Raw genomic sequence first — 24514 nt, 5'->3', positions numbered from 1 at the left:
TCCTATCAAATTTTATCTTTATTCTTTTAATTATTGGTTTTTGCTTTGCTAATTTTTTTAGTTTGGTTTTTTTTACACTTAATTTCATCATTTAACATTGAATTGATTTGGATTTAAGCTTCTTGGTTAACTTTATTTTGGAATTTCACGAATTCCAATTTGAAAAATTAACTCAACTTAAGGACATTTAGGGGTGAGCATTTCCGATTCGGTCCGATTTTCACCCAAAAAAATAATCAAACCAATTTATTTATTCATTTTTAAATCAAAACCGAAACCAGTTCAAACTGACCAGTTTCGGTTCGGTTCGGTTAATTGAAAGAAAAAACAAAAAAAAACGATTTCATCTTGGCTAGGCATATCGAGCAGGTTTTTTAAAATTGAATATAAGAAAGCCAGAAAGAACAAGATTCAAACGTAAATTTAGAAAAAATAATTCTCACAACATCCATTACAGTAATTGTAACATGAGCATACTATGGCAAAACAACAACCTTGCAAATAAATATAGGAAATGAATACATAATGGATTTACAGAAATTAGAAATGAGAGATAAAGATGATTCATTCACCGGATCTACTTTAGGGGATGAGGGGTGTTGTGCTTAAAACCTTAAAGAAAGGTTAAGAGAGATGAGAGATGAAGATGTTTGGCGGGCTGTGAGAAAGGTTGAGAAATGAAGATGAGTGGTTGTGAGAACAGTTGAGAGATGTGAGAAAGGCTGAGAGATGAGAGATGAAAGGGGGGCTGTGCTGAGAGATGAAAATTGAGAAACATGGGCAAAAAAGATTGAGAGTGAAAATGGGGGTGGGGGCTATGTTGAGAGATGAAGATTGTGAAACATGAGTGGCAGCTAGACTTTAGAAAGTAGATGGGGAAAGCTAGAAAGGTAGGTATTTATAGTACTATTGATTTTTTTTATTTGAACTGGTTCGGTTTGGTTTATTCGGTTTCAGCTTTTTAAAACCAAAACCGAACCGAACCGGCTTGTTTTTTAATTTTTCTAATCGGTTTAATTGGTTTTCTTTCACGATTCGGTATTTTTGGTTATTTTTTTTTATTTTCTCAGTTTAATTGGTTTTTCGGTTTTTAATTTGACTCACTTCTAAGGACATTCACTAGGGGTTGCTTTTTCTTTTTATCGTTCTTTTAAGCTAATATTTTTTTTTAGATTTTATGATTTGATTTTTATTTTATTGGAGATTAAGCTCATTGTTTTTTTATATGCTTTTTACATCCTTTGTTTTTTTTTATTTGGTGGGTTATCCTGGGTCTTTTTATGTTTTGTTTTTTTAGATATATTTTCTCAAAATATTTTTTCTCTTTAATTAAATAGAGTTGATTGATTGAATATAGATGAATACTCATTTTATTGTGTTTTGTTCAGTTTACTTTTACAGGACATTATTCTAGCAAGCGATGCAACTTTTTTCAATGTCGTCTTGCATTATTTTGCAGTTGAGTTTAAACCAACTCACCAAGCTCTTTTGGTTATGGTCGATATCTAGAATCGAGTGGCGGCGAGTCTCTAAGAATTCTTTCTTCTTTTTAAAGGTAAAATATTGATAGCTAATTTTTTATTTATTACTCGCATGTGGTTTTTTACCATTTGTTTTATATTGTTGCTTTTGATTTAAATTAGATTGTTAGATTAATTTATCTTATTGGCCATGTCAATGACTTAAATATCAAGTTGATCTTGCTTCTTTTTGCTTCGTTTAAAACGCCGTAAATGTTGATGCATGCATACTTGCTAGCTAATAATGTGAAAAAGTACCAACTAGTGCTGTATTTGGTCATACAATGAATTTCCATACAAGATCAAGAGCATTGGATTTTCTCTCTACTTGGAAATGCAACTGATAGAGACTGGAAAGTACTTCACCTCGATTATTTCCTTAATTTTCAAGCATATTAAGTACACAGTCCAAAAGCAAAAAAAGAAAGAGAAAACATCGACCTTTCTAGTTTCTACATTGTGCTAACCTAGCTACCTAGCTAGGCAGCTTCTAACACTTTTCAAAGAAAATAACCAGGACAATCTTGATTACTAGGCGGAAATTACAAAGAAGCTGCAATATCTAATGTCGTGAAAATAATTATCTATCAAGGTTAAAATCCGAAAACACCATCATCATCGAAATCAGCAGATTCCATCATGATACCATCCATGTCCAAACTGTGTGAGCTCGTAGTGCAAGATGAGTTGACCCCAGAAATCACATCGCCGTGATCAAATGCAGACATATAATCATCAGGTGACAAGAGATAATCAGAGGATGATGCTTGATTATTATACTGGGCGGTTGGATCATAACTAATTGGTATGTTCATGTCATCCTCCTTGTGGCAACATTCTTGTTTTACTGTTTGGAAGGATGTGAGGAGGGAGTTGCTTGGCTTGTTCGAAGCGTGATCACCATTGCTGTTAAAGCTTATCAGTATGGAGGAATCTATATCGTGGTGATCACTTGGATCCAAGACAAATTGAGAAGCTTTTAGCAAATTCTTGCACGTGTGATGCCCATAATATGTTGTACGGTATAGAGGAGGTTCTTCTTGAATTCTCTGCACTTGCTTGATTGCTTGACATTGTTGATCATACTTGTGAGTGCACCTGAAGTAGTTCCTGCAGGGCACAGCAGCAATATTGCGTTTCATTAATTGTTCGATCATTAACTAGGTTTTCCTAGAAATTTGATGATTAAGAGATAAGAATTAAAATATGGATTGGTTAATTATGTTCGAAATTCAGTCTTGAAATTAATTTTATATATATACCTTGGATATTTAGCATTGAGGATCACTTTCTGTCCATATTTTCTCCATGCATGGCCATCATCGGTTAGAGCAGTGGAGTCATCTGTTCTTGAGTGGGAACTTTTTCTGCAAGTAATAAAATTCAATTTTAGGGTAATTGGGATGAAATAAAAAAAAACTAATTGCTAGAAAAATGCATTAATTAATTATAAATTAGATATTAATTTTAGTTTTAGTTTTGATATTATTTATTCTTATAATCAAGTTATAACGTCATCAAGTAAAAATAAGATTACAAGTACCTTTATATGAAGAATAAACATAGAAAAATCGGCAATATCCAACCATGATATTTAGTAAATTAATTTCGAGCTTGCCAAGGAGGGGACCAAAAACATTGTCCACTCAAAGCAAAGATACCTTCTTGTTTCTTGTTGTCCTAACTAGCAACTTGTAAGTTCTTTGTTGGTTTCTTCTTTCTTTTTTCTTCTTTTTTTTTTTCTTTTCAAGCATGAGGAATGGGGCCTGAGTCTAAAAGAAAATATAATTACAAGCAACACATATGGGGTAAATTTATCCCATCTACATCCATCATGACCTTTAGGAAAGGAGATTAATGAAAAGTAATATATAGGCATCTAAATTCTTTTTAACAAAAAGAATAATAAAGATCATCCTTAGTTTGATTCCTAATTTTTTTCGGAAAAAAAAATAAAACTAGAGTCGGAAAAGAAAAATCCAAATCGGAGACTCTCTAGACTCAGATGAGAGGGCTAGATATTATCGCTTAACTATGGATCCCTACTCCTTGACGGTATTTCAACAAGCTCTACTTGGCTAATGGAATTGTAAATGAAAAATAATATTATTAATGCGGTTTTTATCAATAATGATCAGCAGCATATTAATTATTTGTAATTAATTAATTACCTTCTCTTGTAACATCCTCTCCTGTCCTTCACCTTCAACTCGGCAGTACCCTTGCCACACTCCCCGGAATCCTTCGACGACTTCCGGCCATCCCAACAAGGCGAACCCACTTGTGGAATTTGAGAGGCAACCTCATCAAACTCACCCCCATTTAGTATATAAAGAGAACTGTTGAAAGAATTCATAATTTTCTTGACAAGATCCTCAGCAAACACAGACTCATCAACCCCTATAGACTTGTTCATTACAAGTTTAAGTTGTGCTGCAATTTCTTGACCTCTAACTAGCTCATCTATCGCCTTCTTTCTGTTTGCTGGTAAATTCCCATGCCAAGAAGAATCCATTTTCTGGGGTTTAATTGGGTGTGCTCGCTCTGGTCTCTCAACTAGGGCTGAGTAGAGGCCAAGATTGGAGCATGTAGACCCTCGGGTGCTCTCTTTAGTGTCTCCTAGGGCTAAGTAGTGACCAGAAGTGGAGTCGAAGGGATCCTTTTAACATGGAGGGATTGCATTGCATTTTTCTCAGCATATGCGAGGAAGGCTGAAGGAACCTTGAAAGAAAATTCCACAAAATTTTGATTTACAATCCCAGGCGCTGTTTGTCAAACACGCGCTTCGATGGAGTAAACCACGCGGAATCTATTTGAATTTTGTTGGATTATTTACTTGTCTCTCAACACGTCACCAAGGAGCGCGTGGGATATGACATTTTGGATGCTTACGATTGGTACGTGATGTCAATTTTCGATGTCACTAAGGACCGCGTCAGCGTCATGCGGACTAGTTTTCTTCTTTTTTTTAATGTAACGAAATACCTATAATAACCCTCACCTTACGGTGCTCACTTAAAAACGCTATCCTCAAATAAACGATTTCTAAAAACAATATCAGAGTAAATTAAAAATATTGTCTGAATAGCACGATTGAAAAATATTTAGACAAAATAGTACAATTTATAAAAGTCATTCTTTGTAATATTTATATTATAACCTGTCGCTGTCTAATAAAGATTATTAAATGAGTAAGACAGAGGAAATAGTAAAATAAAAATAAATAAATTAGAGACACCCTAAAACTTTAATTATAATATCATTTTCATTTAAATTTTTACATTTTTTTATTAAAATTTCTTTGTGATAATAATGCTGTCATAATCAGAAATTTAATATATTATTTTAAAAAAATTTCTTCTCTCCTATACATTTAATATTTTTATTGGAATTTATTATTCTGAATAGCTACAAGTTATAAACATTATGTTTTTTAAGCATAACTATTTCATCAAAAAAAAAATTCATCAATGTTATTTCACTAATTTTTGTTTTTGAAAAAATATGGTAATAAATAGCCAAAATAAAGAGATAAAGAGGAGAGAGAAATAAATAAAAAAAAGTAATAAGAAGAAAATAATAAAAAAGAATTCTAAGCTAGGCCTATCGTTGTACCAATAGTAGCCCTCAATGTTTATTAGTGTTTTTATAAAATGAAATGAAATGTTAGATTAATGTTTTAATTAATTAGAATTTATTGTTGCCCGAGGAGGGCATTAGGCGCAATTAGGAGATCTAACGAGAAGACAATAACTGATTGGTTATTTCTCCTAGTTTATTGTGCAATATAATAATTTTTTTTCTTGTAATAACATGAATAGCTTTTTGAAAAATGTTTTTGATATTAAAATATTAATTTGATATTTCTTTAAAATAAACATATTTTTTTAAAAAAATTATAAAACAAAAACTGCTACACCCTCAAACAAATACAAGTATTAATTCAAATTAAGCTTTGATGAATTTAAAAGAATTTAATAAGTTATTAAATATTGATTTTAAACTTATTTATTATAGAAGCATCTTAAAATTATAATAGTAAAGTGATAGTGCTGAATCATTATTTTATTTTATTTTATTTTATTTTATTTTTTTAAGTTTGGATAAGAATGCATGAGCAGTGATAAGATGAAGTGGACCAACTTTAATTTCAATGAAGGGTACAATTCGTACACCATTCATTTGTTAGGTTCATGAACCTTAATTGAATGTTCCAGCTATGAAAAAACATGTGGGCCAACTCGCCTCTTACCACTTTTATCCAGGAAATAATAATAAAAACTATACTTGATAATAGTAAGAACAATGATGATAATAATAAATAAATAAATACTATCCATTAAATATTATATTGTGGAGGAAGATTTATTGCAGAATAAGTTATTATATGGTAATGATGTTTTTATCTTCTACAATGTAAGTCAAGGAAGTATAAATTGAAGGGCTAACTGTTATTTTTACGAAGTCTAATTAATATTATCAAATTAAATGAGAATAAATTTGTCCTTTTATATTTTACTGCATGATGGAATTGTTAATTTACATTTAAAATTTTAACTAGAGGGCAAGGGGATTTTTTGAAATTTTTTTGCACATTATAATTATTTAACCAACCTTATAATCACTGCTAACTAGAACAATGTCATGATGATTTTGCTATTCTCGTAAAAAAATTATTTAATTTGCTATTTGGGGCATTAAAATCTTTTCATAAAGCTTATTAGTAATTACCATATTGATAAGACACAAATAATTCCTTATGCATTTTAAAAGCACAATAAAATGAACAAAATATTATTGGAAGAAAAAAATTATAAACTAGCACCCAAGGGTGTTTTAGTATTTTTCATAGTAGTTTTTCCATTATTATTATTATAATATTAAATGAAGGTAGATTTGGTATTTTACCAAATATAAAATAATATTAAAAATTAAAAAATAGTTGTTGCGTGCCACGCTCTTGTTAGCGTGTGGAAGATGCATACACCTTTTGAATGGCGTTTGAGGCGTCTCTTGGCGACGAAACACTAGTTGTTGTGGTGTTATTGGAACCTATGCGGCGTCCTCTTCCTTCTCAGAAGGTGCGTGGGGGTGTTAGGGTGGCGATATGAGCCCAATGACCTTTTTTTTTTCCTCCCACTTTTCTCTTTCATTAACTCGAAAATCATGCGGGGCATGCAAAATTGTAATGTTGTCTTTTAATTTATTAAAATGTAAGATTTGGTTTTTAGTCTTTTAATTTCTATTTTTTGTTCTTGATCTTTTTGTAAGATTTTGATTTCTTTTCAATTTCATCATTCAATCTCAATTTTTGATATGTTATTTTTTCAATTTAGTCCTTTTTCTTTTGATTTTTTTGGTTTAGGTCCTTTTGTTAAATTAATTATTATTTTTAATTTCACCCTTTAATCAAAAATAATTTTTTTGTACTTCAATTTTGATTCTCATTCTTTTAATTGCTATTTTTTTCTTTTGTATAATTGAATTTTTTTTTAATTTTATCATTCAACATTTGATTAGTTGAGAATTATTTTTTTTTTATTTTTCTAGATATGATGATTTTAGTTTAATGACTATGGCCACAAGTTTGAAAAAACAACATGAGTTGATTTTTTTTTTACAAAAATGAGTTTTGTGGTTTTCTTTTCTATTGACTCATTCAGATCTCATAACCTAAGTCGTTAGTTTAACGGGTTAACTCATATTGGATCGATCCTTCTTACCTAAGTTGCGGGTTTGTCATGCTAACTTAGGTTGAATCGAGTTGTTTTTTTTGTCTTGTTTTACCAAAAAAAAATATTTTGTATTTAATGGGCTGAGAATTGAGTTACATCTTGTGTCTTATTTGAAAAAATATATATTTTTCCTACGTTATAATGGATATTTTTAAAATTTTAGTTTATCTATATGTTATCGTTACCTATTTTTTTTATTATCTTAACATTTGATCCAGTTAAGCTATAACCTGAGTGTGGATTTTGCTTCATGTTTCTAAAACATGTTTATAGCAACTGGACATTATTTTTTACTCAAAAAACAAAATATCAACCTAGCGACGAAGCATGGGTCCACAACTAATAATAATAATAAAAGAGCAACAAAATTGTTTCCAAATAAGTTTAATGAATCATTTTTTTAATAATTCATTCATTCATGGAAAAAAATCATTTGAGAAAAATTATTATCAAAATACTAAAGGGTATTGCTAAATTATTGTAGCCACACCTAAAAAAACTATTCATTATAAAAGAGTTTTGTGTTTTTTTATTATTATTTGTTTTCAATTTAACTCTTCAACAACCCAATTTTTTTATTTTTAATATTATTATTCAATATTAAGTTGTTTTGGAAATTATATTTTATATTTTAAAAAAAAAAATTATATTGAGTTATACATGGATCTCGTGGATTTAGTTTTTTTTCTTTAATTTCAACCATCAACATTTAATTTTTTAAAATCATAGTTATTAAACTTAGCTCAGGGATTGACCAGGCCAAGGGCCAGGTTAGGGGTCACACGGGTTGACCCGATTCAACCCGGAAAAATTAAAAACAATATTTGTGGTTTTAATATCCCACATGAAAAGGTTAAGAAACATTCTATGTAGATGTAAGCTATATATGTTTTAAATAATAATTTTTAAAATATAATTTAAAATGTTTTTTATCCCACATTTAAAAGATATTATCTCTCATTTTAAATTAAGGTATTTAAACTAAAAAAGATTTATTATTTCACATTGAAAAAACATAATTTTCTTCTTGTGAACATGAAGTATATATACTAATGGTTTTTTAATCTCACATTGAAAAATAAAATCTTCTTCTAGTTTTTATATAGTGAACTTGACATGGACTGGTAGCCAACAAAGAAAGGATGGTAGACTCATTCGTATAAGATTGGGCCGAACAAGAGAAAAACATCTTATTGTCACCATTATATGCGAGATAATACCTATAAATATTTACAACCACATACTTTGTAAGCTTCAAGATATATATATATATATATATATATATATATATATATATATATATATATATATATATATATATAGAAAACATCACTCTCTTGGCCGCATTTTTTGTGTAAATTTTGCACAAATGGAAAACACTAAAAAAAAAATAGATGAAGTAGTTGTCAAATGAATTTCATAGCTATTTCAAATTTTCCATGTGATGTTTTGTGGTGGGACAAATCCGTTGTTTATTTGACTAATTGTTGTTTGTCCTCTATTGATTGTTTCTTTGTCCTAAAAAATAAAAGATCTTATGATATACACTAATTTATAATCATCTGAAGAACTATTTATTTATTTAATTGTTGACATGAAATTCTGTTCTTGCTCCTAGCCCTTTGTAACCCTCTCTCCACCTCCCCCTTTCTCCTTCCTCCTCCCTCCTCCTCCTCCTCCTCCTCCTGGTAGCTACGGGGAGGAGACGTGAATGCATAAAAAAAAACCATGGTTGATTATTAGAGGTCACCATTCACCAGAAACCACCCAATTTCCATTTTGTTAAAAACATAAATTAAGCTGTTTTTTTTAGTGATATCAACCAATGAGTTTTTTATTCAACGGAATCAATTTATATGTTCATCCCAATAATTTCTTTTAAATAATTTTAAGAATATATTCTATTAACACTCAATGATTTTAATTATGTTACCTTAATTTTAAAAAAATTCTTTGGTGCCTTTTCTTTTGAAAAAATCTATGTCAAATCTAAACAATACGGCAGATCAATTTATAACCCTATCAATTTGGTTAAAATTCAATTTAATTCTTTTAAAAAATTTTAAAAATTACAAAATGATACTGTTAAAATTCTTTTTTTTTTTTAAAAAAGAATTAAACAATGTAGTTTGGATTAACCCCAGTAAATTCGTGAATCTCATAACAAGAGTCATGAGCCGAGAGCGGAGAACAAGATTTGACATGAGAAAAATGATTTGACATTACCATAATCTTCAAAAGGAATCTCCAGTTCCCTTTCTTGTGAAAGATTAAAAATTCCTAAATATGGTAAGGTTTGCATCTACACAGAGGCAAGCAACAGCTCTGATCCCCGCAGAGGGTGGCTAGATTTATGCCATTGTAGAAGGTGAAAGGGCAATGATCGAGTCTGTATAGCTGGGCCATGTTCATGCATCCCATTTCAAAATGCTTAAACCCACGTGTGGAATTCAAGCTTTCACAGTCGCCTGCCTCTTGAATTCTTATAGTATTCTTTCCTCTTCGTGCCTAAAATATGAACAACAGGTAGCTGTTCACACTAGCGATGATTTCTGTATTCCCTTCTTTTTTTCTGTTTTTTTAATCTGTGAAGAGGGGACCTCCTGACAATTTGCATAAATATACAATTATAATGATCTGTGTGAGGGCCAATTCTCTCGCTGGTTTCCATGAAAACCTCCAAGAGATACCAGTCAACTTCCATGGTATTTGCTGAGCCAATCCGCTCGCTGGTTTCCTTGAAAACCTCCAAGAGATACCAGTCAACTTTCATGGTACGTATTTGTTGATCCAATCCTCTTGCTGGTTTCCTTGAAAACCCCCAAGAAATACCAGTCAACTCGTTGGTTAATTTAAGCTCATGGTGTTTCTGCTTTTAGGCTCCCCCCCCCCCCCCCCCCCTTCTTGTCGTTTTATTGACTGGTATTAACCAAGAGTTTGATTAAACAAACCTTCCATAAATTTGACAGCACATGTTCTTGCCTCGACAAATTAAATATACATCCTTAAATTAGTTCTGTCCGTCAATTAAAATCAGTTTTTTTAATAATTTAAAAAATATATTCTTTACATCGATATAATACTTGTATTAGATGGATTTAATAAAATAAAAATTCCAATTGTTTCCCCATAAGTTACAAGATAAAGCATTATTTCCCTTATAATGTCGAGGGAGATCAAAAGAAGAAGAAGAAAAAGTATAATTAGGGGTTTTTTATTATTATTATTATTTCACGATGCATCCAAGAAGTGAGAGTGATTTGTTCCTTGAGTTTACAATATATTTGTTCCCTTGTAATGCTGTACGTATGAATACCAGGTAGCTTCAAGTTTTGAGCTTAAAAAAATGAAGGAAAAGAACATGTCTTCTTTCTTCTTGACCACTAGACCACTACTTAAAGATCAGAAATTATAAAATTTATCAATGGCTAACCACCTAAAAACTTGTAGCTCTATGATTCAGACTCTGCAGCACTAGTCATCTAGCCAGTAGCTCATCACATTGCATTTAGTATATTAGCCCTTACTTTTTTTCTCTTCTCCCATGAGCAAGGATTGGACTCTCCTCGAGCCAGCTTTGACATGCGAAGACTAGTTTATTCTCTCTGCTGATTTTTAAACTAGAGGTAAAGCCACAAACGTGTCCTTCTCCTTTTATCTTCTTTTCTAAGAACGTATCAATTCAACTTGGTTGAGTTGAACGAGACTAAATGATGGCCGTTTTTCACGCGGCAGCTTTTGCTTTTAGAATAAACTTCACATGTATGTTGAATGTTTGATAATGTTATAACATATTTTACTGTTTACGTGAACTCATTCAAAATTTATTTAAATTACAAGTTTTGTGGAAAGCCGCCGAGAACTGCTTCCTCACATCCCGCGAACAATGAAGAGTCATGTACATAGTAGAGTTACTTTTTATTGTTCCGATCACTATTCCGGCCGGATCGAATTTGATCCAAAACTAATTGCATTGAACCAGATCCGATTCAATTAAAAAAAATATTTTTATTTTTAATTATGTTTTATTTAAAAAATAATAGTAGTTAAATCTCTAATATTTAAATTAAAAACCATCAATATATATATATATATATATATATATATATAATTTTATAATCTCAATTTAAAAATTATTTTTTTAACCAAACACATTAAATTACTTTTTATTTAACCTCAATTTCAACCACAGTTTTAATCAAATATATATAAATATCAAGCCAACCTCAATCAAAAATACTTTTTATAAAATAATTTTTTTCAAATCACAAACATAAAAATTATCACAACACCACACCCCCCCCCCCCCCTTCTTTTATGTAAAGAGACTCGAAGTTTCCATTTAGGTCTGTGCACTGCCAGGATAGTGTACAAACAAATTGGAATACGGGGAAAAAAAAATTAGGTACAGAAGTGGGCAAGAATTCAAGAGTACCATAAAGAAGAACAAGGGATGTTAAATATTTATAAAATAAAGAATAATTAAAGGTTAAAAAATACACATGACTAATGGAGCCTACTTGTGGATCCCTCAATAAGATCACAATGCAGTAGCTCATAATTTTCTTAAAAGAATTTCTTGTTATCTATTGTTTTATCTTTATAAACCTGTAGCATGGAAAACCAGAGGAAAAAGGACAAAAACCGTAGGCACCAATTGACTAATTAGTATCCATTGTCCTCAAGCAGCATGGACATGAGAACTGCTAGCATACAGATACAATCAATTTTACATGGTATAGAGTCTTCAAGTACATGCCTTGACATGGACTCCAGATGATGTAGGACTCCATTAACAAAAATGACAAAAAGAAGAAGAAAACCAATCAACCAAACAAAAATTTCAGATCAAGGTAGCAGTCAAAGACAGACTATAAGAAGACACCAGTTCAACAAATTAGGTAGCTGCTAAGAGGTTCGAATGGAAAGTTGACCTCATTAATAATTCGGTTTTCTTCCTGCTATGTGTTCCTTCTTATTGGGATATTAGGTCCCAGAGCACCACAGGACAACTCTACAGCTCGTTCAAGCGGCAAACTACCGTGTTAGCAACTGAAATATTTGTCTCGGAAAGCTAATATGCCCCTTAAAAGAGGTCGGACACAATTTGAACAATCACCAAATCAAAGTTAAAACGACAAAACACCATTAGTTTAACAGCTATGCTCATGGAATGCAACGAGTGCCGATCATAAAGCAAGGATTACACTTAGAAGCCTGATATGTCAATGCAAGGACCCTTTTTTTTTTAGCTTAGGCCAAGATGAAGCAGTGAGCATAAAGAATGTAAAAATTTATTAGGGATTAAATTGATCACTTCTTTTTCAACACAACCCATGAACACTTCAATGTAATTGATTAATATAAGGTTGATTAGGATTTTTGGGGGAGAGGGACTGCAGGGTAGATAGGCAGGATAGTTACAGCACTACTATGTCTCCATACCAAGTGTAAACGAAGAAAATATAATGATTTAAAATAATATAACTAGGCATTTTCCATTCACTCTCCCTCAATGGCTTCTCTTCCGGTCCCAGCTTAAAGCATAGTGTTTGACTGAGGTTGAGGCCCTTAAAAGGAGAGCAAAAGGAAGTCATACCTTGCCCTCAATGAGAAAAAGGAAAGGGCATAATTCTTAACTGTGAAAGGAAAAAATAAGGCAGTAAGTAGAGCGAAAGGAAAACATGGTAACACTTTCTTTTTCTCATTCCATTTGGCAAGTGTGAGCAAAAAAATGTAAACTTGACCTTTACATGGAACTGTTATATACCTCATTTTCTCTCTCCCTTCTCTTCATTTGTCCATAGACCCTCTTCATTGTGATATCATTTCTAAATTCTGACTACCACAAAAGCAATTTCACTTCTGCTGATACCTATATATATCAACTAAGTTGCCTGAGCTCCATCCATTAAGGCCATTTTCCACCTATTTTCAATCAATGAGCTCCTACTAAATCATGGAAATGTTTCTGTTTGTGCCAGCCAGTCATCACAGACCATCCTGCCTTCCCTTTTATTTGTTACACAGTTCTGCTGCTTTGCTGTCAAATGCCTGGTCATTGGTTTCCAATGTTAGCAAAAAATCAACTTGTGCAAATCATTCGAGGAAACAAGAATAGAAGAACATCAAGAAGACAAACAAAACTTACACAGAAGATAACAAGCATACATCAACTACAAAAAAGTCATATCCATTACATGTCTGTTATAGGATCTATTATGGGTAGATGGGTCCAATAATATACAAACTCAACAAAAATCTTATAAATAGCAAACAACAGTATACATCATTTATAATCAGACATCCTGGCAGTGGTAACATGACATAAAAACATTGTTGTTCCCTTATTTGCAACTTGTTGATCTAAAACTTAAAACTTGTCCTTCCAATAACATTTGTGAATCTTTCCAATAAATTTCAAACTTAATCAGTTTTTTTATGCTCAAAACAATGGCTCAAAACTCGTGCATTTATCTCCAAGATTAAGTCTGCCTACACATGACAATGATGTTTGTGCCGTCACCATTTAAAGAGTTATACAGAGTCATTGAAACCCTACTCAGAAAGTTCACCTTGTGTTTTTTTTTAGTCATTAAAAGACCCCATAACAGTTCTCAGCTTCTTATGCCTTGAAGGTCAAGTCATTCAAATTCAAACAAGAAAGCAAGCTAAGAAAACTTCAAGGCTGGCAAATGTCACAACCTATCAGATTAATGTCCCTTCGGTTTCGATCTGAACCTTATCATTCCAGAGTATGATTCAAGTAAGAGTTTTTGAATGATACCCCGCCTCAAGAGGCAATGCAAAAAAGTTAAATTTATGATTCTCGTTTCCACATCTACTTGATTTACATGGCAACATGAATTCAACTCAGCACTCCCTTTACATCTACAAGGAAGGCTTCAGATGTTCACCAAAGCATTTTTTAAAAGAAAAACAAAATTAAATTAATGCACCATCAGATAATTTTTACCACTTTTACTGTGAACTAATTAAGAGTAAGCATGCACTTACCATTGAACTTAACAGCTTCATGTAACAGGAAGTCCAGAGAATGGATAACTTGATGGGAGCCATCTTCAAGTGTATTTCCACAACGTAATTTACATCTCAACTGGAACCTCCAACAGGTTTTGATACCCAATAATCAGGTCCTCTTCTCAATATCTCAGCTTCTCTTGCTATCTGAATGTCTGAAGGCCAAAAATGATGGTGTACAAGTTTAAAAAGAAAATGAGGGAGCAATCCAATAACTATTGTGAGAAAAATGGTAAGCCAATAGGTAGGTGACTTTGCCAGATGGTAAATGGTCCTGCCCAAGAAAAATTGCATGCATTAGCTTATGTGAATAAAGCCCAAATAAAAGCAAAATTTATACTTCTACTGACACCAATAATACTAACCCATAATTAGGGAAGATAGGTATAGAATCCAATACTACCACACAAGCAAATGCAACGATCACAGATCCCCAAACAGCAATATGAGTAATAGAAACCCAACGTCGAACATCCATTGCCAGGTGTACATTGACAATGATAACAACAGCTACTGTCCACAAATTGCCTATGCTCCATATATCAATTGTGCTCTCCTTATAAACGATGACAGGTATGCCAAAGAGAACAAGACTCTGCCACAGTGTATCAGCCATTGTGACCCAGAATAGACGTATATTGTAGGCCTCATGTCTATACCCCACACCATAAATTTTTGGATACCGTAACAGTGTCCGATGGCTTAAGTCCTTGTCCAGAATACCAACAACAATAGTAGGCACAGAAGTATAGACAACAGAATAAAGAACACTGCTCCAATCTGTCAATGCTGAAGTTGTTGAAAAAGCTGTGAACAATATATACCTACAGGTGCCAAAAACAGAAAGATACAGTGACTTAGGACACAAACTCAGATATGCATAATATACAATTCAAAGAAAACAAGAGTACGTAGTTTAGAATTTTAAAGATAAGACAAATTCATGGTTTAGAATTTATTCCAAAACAAACATCTTATTCAAAGTAAATTCTACACAAAGATAAGCACTTGAACAACAGATACACAAACCCCAAGCAATATAGGACTTCAATCATGAATTGTAGAAGTGGTACTAAAAAGCAAAGAAACATTCAATCAACCTACTGAGAAAGGAGTTCTAAATTGACCATGGCCCAGCCAATGAACCTAAAATTAGAATGAGTGGAGGGGGAAAATTTTGGATAAACAAAGAATAGAACCCTGTTTCAGATATCTTCTAGACTATGCAAAGTGATCTCAAAAAATGGCAAGGAAATAACAAGCGCCAATATCATCCAAGAATGACGTCTTATTCCTTGTAGTTGCAAATAATTGGGGATTAATAGCTTGATTCTAAGCTATTACATGATTTAACCCCATGAATACCAGAAAGCTATCCCATGAACAAGCATGAAACAGAAAGAAATCAAGAAATAAAGGGCAACGGACTTAGGTGTACCAGAACAGCATCAATACAAAAACAGCATTGCGGTAGAAGTTGTAGAGAACCAAATAACCCATGCGTTGATAATTCCAGTGTCCATGTACCAAAAGTAGTCTGTTCAGAAACCGAAACTGTCCCATAGCAAAATCTGATGCCATAACAGCTTGACGCCCTTCCTGGCCACATATTCCAACACCAACATCCGCCATTTGGATCATTGAAACATCATTAGCTCCTACAAAATGCCAATATTCAGAGGGAGTAAAAGAATATTCATTTGTTTGTGCATCCAGATTAAAGAAAACAAATAGCTCAGAGACATAAGCATTCAACCATTAATAGCAGCTTAATTAAGGGTGAGTTCTTTGATTTGGTTCTGAATAATTTCAAGGGATAATCAATAACTGCAACGACAATTAAAATATCAAACCATCTCAGTTCATAGTGAGTTACATCTTGCTTTGTCTCCTGGATCTAGATACTTCTGTCTGTCTTAAAACAACCTGTTTGTTTTACATACCTTGTTATCATATCAAAAATACAAAAAATTTCGAGGAAAAAACATTTTAACCTAAAAGACCTTATTTAAGAAGCCTTCAATAGTGCCTTCAACCATACCTGAGATAAGAATCAGGAAGAGAGGCGCAATTTTATAGACTCCTACCCCTCAATTGAACATTTTTCATATGAAATGAAAATGGTCTCATGCATATATCAGCTGCCACCAAAACAGGAGTTGCACCAAAAAGAGGTAGCTTGCCCTAACATGAAAACCTAACTAAGATGTTGCACACATTATAACCTAAAGTTGCAACATTTTCCTAAAAAAAATAATAATTAATATTCTAGATGCATCTAATGTAGAGACTAAGAGATTAAAAGTTGACCAACAAATTCAGGTAATCTATTGTTACTATACGAGAAATTGAGTTTTGGAAAGAGGATTTGACATCAACTATTTGCAAGTCTCTGATTCCTTAAACTCATTGTCTAGAGGTTTTTTGGCCTAAGGATTACTCTTGACCACCTCTCACGGCCATTAAGCGGTTAGAGTATTAAAATAGTTAGTTATGATGAATAAGGGAAGGCACTTCTAAAAGAAAAGGAAAAGAAAAGAAAACACTTGTAAAGGGTATACTTGATATTCTTAGTCTAATTACATTTATGTCCCTTACAGAGCTGATGAATTTTCTATTATTAAACATCAAATATCTGAAGTGAGTAAATGAGTTCTAACATATGAAACTAGCAACCAAGAATAGAGGATTTGTGACATTCAATTAACCCTTTATGTTTCCTTCCTAGTATGGCATTAAGCTCACTAAAAGATTAAAAAAAAAGGTTGAATAAAGCACTATTCTTCCTGTCTGTCAATGAAAAAATCTACTATTTCCTATGAAAGGGAGACAAAAATCTATACAAATATACTTTCCATAACACAAGTGTATATCCTCCTAATCTTCTACTGTATAGAGTGAAAAAACTAGAAAAATCAGATACGCAAGACATTTGACAATATGGCCAGAAAACTGACTAGGGAGTGAGTTCGGCTGCAGGGTAAGGTAATAAAATACATATAGCATTTAATTTGAGCACCACATTCTGGACAGAGGATACAAACCAAGCCAAAGCCAGATGTTAAATGATAGAGCATTACCCCTTGCTGTTATCTTAAAATTTTGGGCCGCGCAAAACATGGAGACCCACTATTTTTTTTAATTTCAAATGACATGTATTAGTAGTTAATTAATTGAGAAAAAAAAGCTTAAAATAAAACTGATCCAGATCTTAGATGTTGGAGCATCACCCCTAGTTGTTATTCTAAGATGTAGGACCACAAAACACCAGATGTTGTATTTTTTTTAATTTTATTTCAAATGTTAAGACATTTGTAGTTAATTAAAATGAAAAAAAAAAAATCCTCAAACTAAAACCAGTTTCTTGGTGTAAACAATGTATAATTTTTTAAACCAGACCATAACACGAAAATTTAGATTCTAAAAAAAACTAACTAATAATCAAGCTGAACAGAGCTTGCCCTATACTAGGAGGACGGGAAGTACTAAAGTCATCTTTCCATGACAAAGGACACTGCACTTGCCTTTCCAAGCAAGGCTAAAACATTTTCTTACAAAATAAAAATTCTGCAAAATAACTCACCATCACCAATAGCCAATGTCATATCATCTGTTCGGCTCTTGATTAGATCAACAATCCCTGCCTTCTGTAATGGCGCAACACGACAGCAAAGCACGACCTTACAATAAGTTGCGATGTCAAAAAGCTGTAAGGAGATCATAAAAGAACTGGTTATTAACAATATCAAATTTATACCAAATAGGGTAAGTTCTACAAATATAGACATGGAACTCAAAGTATCAAATGCCAGAAAGTACAAAGTGAAGTACGAAATCAAATCTAAATGTTGTATAAGATGTAGGAAAATAATTTTTACATCTGACTCTAGTTCTTTCTCCAAAATGTACACCAAACTGTTCCCATCAATTATGAGCGATATTGGCGCTTCCTCCTTCCTTTCTGGCCTCTCAAGGTGGTCAATTTCAGCATTCTTGTTGCATGTCAAATATTGGCTTCCTTTATTCGATGGTTTTAAACCACACTTGGCCTTAGCATCTGCCAAAAGTTTTCTGCATTCATTCTCTGAGTTGCCATTTATAATAATTTGTTCCATATCCGGCACCAGGAGTTTGCAAGAGAGGCCAATAGATATTGCCGTCTCTTGCTTATCACCAGTCAGAACCCAGACCTTTATCCCTGCTTGCCGGAGGGACTCAATGGCTTCTGGCACACCTTCCTGTAGCTTGTCTTCGATTGCAGTTGCACCAAGTAAATTCAAGTCGCACTCTATGAGAGCTGCTGTTTGACGTAGCTTTGCTGCTCTATCAGTCAAAGACGTGCTTGCATCATCAAACCTGCATTGCCACAGCTCAAGTTCTTCCTCTGTAAGATCCCTTGCAGCAATCACAAGTGTGCGTAAACCTTGTGATGAATATTCAGTCAAATGACTCTGTGTTGCTGCACGCCTGGCACGATCATCGATTCCTGAGTCTTTTGCTAAAATACTTGACACTGAAGTATCAGCACCTTTGACCAGCACCTTTACAGCATTGTTAGGAAATCTGATTACAACAGACATTCGTTTCCGGACACTATCGAATTCATGCATGCCCAACACGCCAAACCTAAATTTCACAGAATAACACTCTTTATTACCATTTTCTCCATTGCTAAGAAATAAAAAGTATCTTCAAATGACAGGAGAGATGGTTTGAGTTTTGTTCTTCAGAAAAGCAATCAATGCATGATAATGAGAGAATGGTAGTGTGGACTCTGGAGAAATTTTGTACCTTAATTTCTCACCATTAACATCAATTACTATATGTCCAGATGTTCGCTCGAAGAGAGTATAACCATAAGCAGAGGCTGCAGCAACTAATGCTTGCTCATCAGGAGATTCACCCTGATAATCAATGGTTTCTACATCCTCAAAAAATTGACAGTCTGTGCAGCTAGAAAATCCATCATGAGTACGAATTGGGACCACGGTGTTACAAGCAGCTAGTGCAAGGAAAAACTCATGTGCAACAATCCTTTCATCCCCAACTAAATCTTTGTGCAACAACTCCAAGAGTTCAGAATCAACAGCAATTGTAGATTTAAGTTTCCATCTCCTATTGGTGGTTGCACCTGCAAATGATAAAGGAAAATGGAATATCATAAAAAATGAAATCCTAACATGCATTACGATGATGAAATCTATTCTAGTAGCTCACTAACTGAAAAGTACACAGTATTTACACGATCATCTTTGTCTTTGTAAGTACGATAAATGCAAAATACGATGATAATGCATTGGCTAGATCAATATAAACCATAACAATGATAGACAAGCTTCAGATTAAGAATTACATTTTACCAAGTACATAGTGGGAAAAACGAGGTGAATTTTAATGACCTGAATCCATAAAGGAAAACCGAAATATAATAGACTGCCAGTGCAATACATCAATGTCGCAACTTCTGATTAAATGGCAAAGGGTGCAACATATTCTCAAGGTGTAATACATGATCTAAAAGCAAGACTACAACAAACTCTATCCTGTACTGAAGTTGATAATCAAGTGATGCAGAATTTACTACCTGAAACATTCTCTTCCAGCAATTGATCAGCGGTTAGCAAAGAGCCCCCATAATTTTTCCCATTTACACTTGCTCTTTGAAATTCCATTTTGTTCTCGGTAAGTGTCCCTGTCTTGTCTGAAAAAACATAGCGTATTTGACCCAAATCCTCATTTATATTCAAAGATCTGCACTGAAACCTTGAGTTAGAGCTACTGTCGTACATGTGCCTGTCTCCAATCATGAAATAGGACTGTCCTATTCGAACCAGCTCCATTGTAATATAAAGAGATATGGGAATCATTATCTGAAATACTATGATAGAACTCAAAAATGAGAAAAAAATCTCCATAGGAATTCCATAAAATTTGTATGTTTTCCCATAATCCTTCCCAGGAGTTAAGTATCTCTTTCTGTAATAAGGCAAATAATCAAGCTGGTTCTCATATCGTGCAAGCCAAAGACCCATTCCTACAGCGACAACCAGACACATCATGAACAGAAAAATAGACAACCATAGAGTCTCCCGATTCATGTAAGCTTCAAGTTTGCTTCTTTTGGAAGGAGAAGCTGCGCTATTCAACATTGCTTTTGTTTCCTGGCCAGCATACACCACAACACCAATTATCCAACCAGTGTTCTTCAGCTGACAGCCACGCAAAACAATGTTAGATTGGCTAAGGGAAAACTTTTGCCCATTGAACTCCATGTTGGCTGTGAACTCATAAATATTCCTGTTAGGCTGCTCACATCTTATAAGCCCTGAAATTGCACCCCCTTCCAATACAGCTAAAGATGCTTCCTGCTTGGCAAACCTTGTCTTCAAGTTTGACTCACCATCCAAATTCATTGTTTGTATGTAAGCAACACCACTAGGATCACTTGTCCCTAGCAAAACCATGTCACAAGGAATCGTCTCATCAGCACTGATCTTCAAAACTTCACCAGCTCGTATCCTTTTCCATTCCTTCGATCTAAATTGGCCACATTCTAGAACTAGAGCCTCTCGGTTATTCTCGTTGCGGTCTGATCTATGCCTTCTCCAATCCTCATATCCATCTTTTATCGCCGTGACACAAAGTACAAACAAGAGAGGAAAAAGGGACACTGTTCTCCCAAAAACTGCAAGAGGAGGAAGCTGATTGAGAGCAGCAATGGCCAGAAAATACAGATAAGCAACCCGATGGAACTGAATGAAAAGATTCTTTGGCAGGAAGGTAATCAAAGTATATTTGCTGGTTCGGATCTCATTGCCAGTGAATTCATACTGGTCATTGGTTCTCCTCGGATCATTAATGTAGATGAACCGAGCATCTTCTTCCCGCAACACACCTTCATCAAACTGCACACTTTTCCGGCGGCTCCTCCCTTTAGGCTTGCCCAGGTTACCAGAATCCCTTGAAATCTCAAGGCTAGCAGAAAAGGTTGTGTTATTGTCGTTGTGCAGCATTTCCTTAGCACTTGAACCCCACGATACGAGGTGTTTGCTTGGTTGCGTGGCGCATTGCAATGAAACTTCCTCAAAAAACTCAGAGTCGAGAGAGTGGAGCCTCTTCGTAGTCACAACCGAATTGAAACTTTCTCCAACTGGGTTCACACTATGGAGGTTAGTATCACCAACAAATCGAACCTCGCTTTTATCATTCTCCAAACAATCTACCTCAAATGGCTCTCCTCGTGCAAGATGGAGGATAGAAGTATTGAAAGAACCATCTGGGCGAGATATGCCCAAAGCACCAAAACTGCCAGAAGGATGAGGCAATGGCTGCCTGGATGCAGGAGAATTATCCAGAGATGAAGGCAATTCCTGGTCAGAAGTCATAAATAATCCTCCAATGACCACATTGGAGAATCAAACAAAAAACATTGCCCACTTCCAGTCACCATTAACAAACAAATCCCTTATCGAAATCCAATCAAAACTTCATTTCCAAGATTGGCAACCACCATTAACACCCACAACAAACCCATCGTTCTTCTACCTCAAACATCCAAAAACTACTAAAATTTTCCAACCCCTTTTTTATCACAAACAAGCCCTCCTTCCTCTTCTGTGCCTCTATCACCGAGAAACTAAAACGCAGGGTTGATAAATAAGCAAATGGGGTTTCAAGAAATAACAAAACCTGTGATTCAATCCAATGTTGACAGATCCCTGATCGATCCAGACAATACCAACAAGTCTCCACTGATTTGTTTCCCTCTCACATAAGACAAAACTGAAAACACAAATGAAACAACGCTACCCCAGTTATTATCGAAAAAATAAAATCATCATTACAGCTAACAAACAACAAAATGTGATTAATATACCGGGGCGGAAGGGAAAGGGTTTTATCGTCTTGGGATTAGAGAAAGGAAGGTGATGAATGCACTGAATAGTAAATGATGGTAAAAAAAAGGCAGAGCCAGAAGAGAGACAGAAACAATGTGGTTAGAAACGGGTCAGATCTCTCATTTATTACGCCATAAATGACGGTTTCTCGTCGTTGTTGTCTCTTTTGTTGTCTATTTGGTCGATGATTTATATGTTGTCTGTCAGAAGAAAGAAAGAAAAGAGGAAATGGGAGGCGGATGGGATGGCCGATGATGGAGATAGAAGAGAAGGGCACGAAAAACGAGGAAATCGGAGGGAGAAAAGAACGATTGAATAAAATGGTGTGATGGTATGCGATTTGATTATTTATTCCTAACACAAGATATAAAACCACAATCTCTTACCTTCCCTCCGCTCCTCCCCCCCCCCCCCCCCCCCCCCTTCTCTTTTCTTCCTGTTTCTTTCCTATATACAAGGAGACATGGTTGTTCCACGATAGACTTCGAAAAGAGTATGGAACATCTTGGTTAAATATTTTTATTAAGTTTTTTTATTATTATTAAAAAAAAAGATTAGTATTAGTTTAACCCGGTTCTTAAAACGGTCGAGTTATAAGAAGAGTACATCATAGTTTTTATATGGGCTTTACGTATAATGTATCCGTACACGTGTATTATAATGAGTGGTCAAGATTAATCAGGACATGGTCTTAGGAATTCAGAGGGCTAGGGCACATGACAAGAAGGGTGACCTGTGCAGTGTCATGGGTTGCTGTCTTGTGACGTTTGACAGTACAGGGAGAGAGGCCCTTCAGATTCTGGGGTTGTCCTCTCTCTCTTTTAGTATAATTGTTTCTGTGTTGAATAATTTTTAAATTATTTTTTTATAATTTTAAAACATTATAACATAATACGTTAAAAACAGTGCCCTGAGCAGACGATGTGTTGAAAAGTCAGCAAGGTTTGTCTGATACCTGCTGGAGAATTCCTCCCTTCTTCCATGCATTTTGGCCGTTGATGCTTTAGAGAGTACAATAGTACATCTTAGATCTTGTGGTGATGCAGAGGATTCCAAATCTCTTTTTGCTGTATTATTTTACTCGGAATAGAGCCTCCTCCTCCTCCTCCGACAGGGGACATGGGCGGCGGCAACAAGTTTTCTGTGTTAAGTTATACAGAAAGAGAAGGCTGCTTGTTCCTCTGATGTTTTCCTTTGCTGTACCCTTTGTAATTGCTTATGATTTTTGACGCATATTTTTGAGATTAGCAGTGTAAAAAAAAATAAATTAAAATATTAATATTCATCAGAGAATATTTTAAAAAATAACATGCCTAATTTATTACTCATACAAAAAAAAATAAGAATCCACGTAACATTTATTAAAGTTAAACTAAATTTATAAATCTTATAACGTTAAAGTATATAGTCTAACTACATCTAAAAATTATCTTGGCTCGTGGACGGATCTCAAACTGCACTACTCTATCTTGTTTATCTCGAGAGCTTGTAATGCCCGTGCAGGGATTAATATCAAAATCATTATAGTTCATAGGCAGGCATGGAATGCTCATGAACAAGTTTGTATCACTCGTGGACAAACCTCTAACTACATGTCTTTGTTTGGACTAACAAGTCGCATCTTGACAAGAACCCTTTTTTCAACCATTGAGTTTTAGGTATATTGGCTTGTGCTATATTGTAGGTTTGATCAATTCTTTAACATAAAAAAAAAGGTGTTGCTAATATGTTTTTTATTAGAAAAAAAAAACTTTAAATCGTGTAGGGATTAACCTTACATGAATCGATCGACTTCGTGAGTTCAAAAATAATTTGGACGATCAGAAAAAATAACAATAAAAATAAATGTTTATAAATGACAACATGTGTTATTTAAGATTGTAAAATTAAACACCAATAAGATGTTTATTAAGGCCGACAATGTTTAGGCCTTAATAAAAAAAAGAGTTGAGATGCGCAAGTCTATTAACCTATTTTGCACACCTAGGCCTTTATTACTTTATTTTTTTAAGAGGTGGGTGACATATTGTTTTCACTAGCTTGTTTTGAAGGGGAAAAACAGCAAGCGACTTAAATTTTCATAATTAAAAGGTCACAAAAGGAGTCACGGCAGGGGTGTTTTACACCTAGATATCAATTTTCAACCTTTTTAACCTAAAAAAACCATAGAACCTAAACAAATTTGTTTGTACCTTTAAACAATCCAAAAACAAGGAATTTCAAAAACTTTTCGAGATTATACTCTCTTGGGCAATTTAAAGGTGAAAAAGAACCCCGGTAAAAATCTTTTCACTAAATAAAATCTGTTAATATTAAAATT

General features: G+C 33.9%; 2 protein-coding genes across 5 annotated transcripts; both read right to left on the bottom strand.

The window, feature by feature from the left end:
• Positions 1-1866: 1866 nt before the first annotated feature.
• LOC133676489 (WRKY DNA-binding transcription factor 70-like) lies at positions 1867-4210 on the bottom strand. The gene is made up of 3 exons (XM_062098159.1): positions 3692-4210; positions 2783-2887; positions 1867-2630 (listed from the first exon to the last, which is right to left on the bottom strand). Exons 1-3 carry the CDS (start codon positions 4033-4035, stop codon positions 2114-2116), a joined length of 966 nt encoding a protein of 321 aa, XP_061954143.1. The 5' UTR covers positions 4036-4210; the 3' UTR covers positions 1867-2113.
• A 7681-nt stretch (positions 4211-11891) lies between these two features.
• On the bottom strand, positions 11892-22606 carry LOC133677217 (phospholipid-transporting ATPase 1-like). Of its 4 annotated transcripts, none has more exons than XM_062099115.1 (9): positions 19881-22606; positions 19088-19427; positions 18175-18922; positions 17880-18003; positions 15735-15954; positions 14662-15120; positions 14273-14570; positions 13026-13309; positions 11892-12269 (listed from the first exon to the last, which is right to left on the bottom strand). In XM_062099115.1, exons 1-7 carry the CDS (start codon positions 21679-21681, stop codon positions 14369-14371), a joined length of 3894 nt encoding a protein of 1297 aa, XP_061955099.1. In that variant the 5' UTR covers positions 21682-22606; the 3' UTR covers positions 11892-12269; positions 13026-13309; positions 14273-14368. The 4 variants fall into 4 exon arrangements, with proteins under 4 accessions (XP_061955099.1, XP_061955098.1, XP_061955096.1 ...); XM_062099114.1 differs by lacking the exon at positions 11892-12269 and adding an exon at positions 12573-12894; XM_062099112.1 differs by lacking the exon at positions 11892-12269 and having other exon boundaries at positions 12923-13309; positions 19881-22078; positions 22173-22606.
• Positions 22607-24514: the final 1908 nt, after the last annotated feature.

This window comes from Populus nigra, chromosome 17 (genome assembly GCF_951802175.1).
Source record: "Populus nigra chromosome 17, ddPopNigr1.1, whole genome shotgun sequence".
NCBI lineage: Eukaryota > Viridiplantae > Streptophyta > Magnoliopsida > Malpighiales > Salicaceae > Populus > Populus nigra.
The sequence above is the reverse complement of the archived record's forward strand: the minus strand, read 5'-3'. Positions and strand labels throughout refer to the sequence as shown.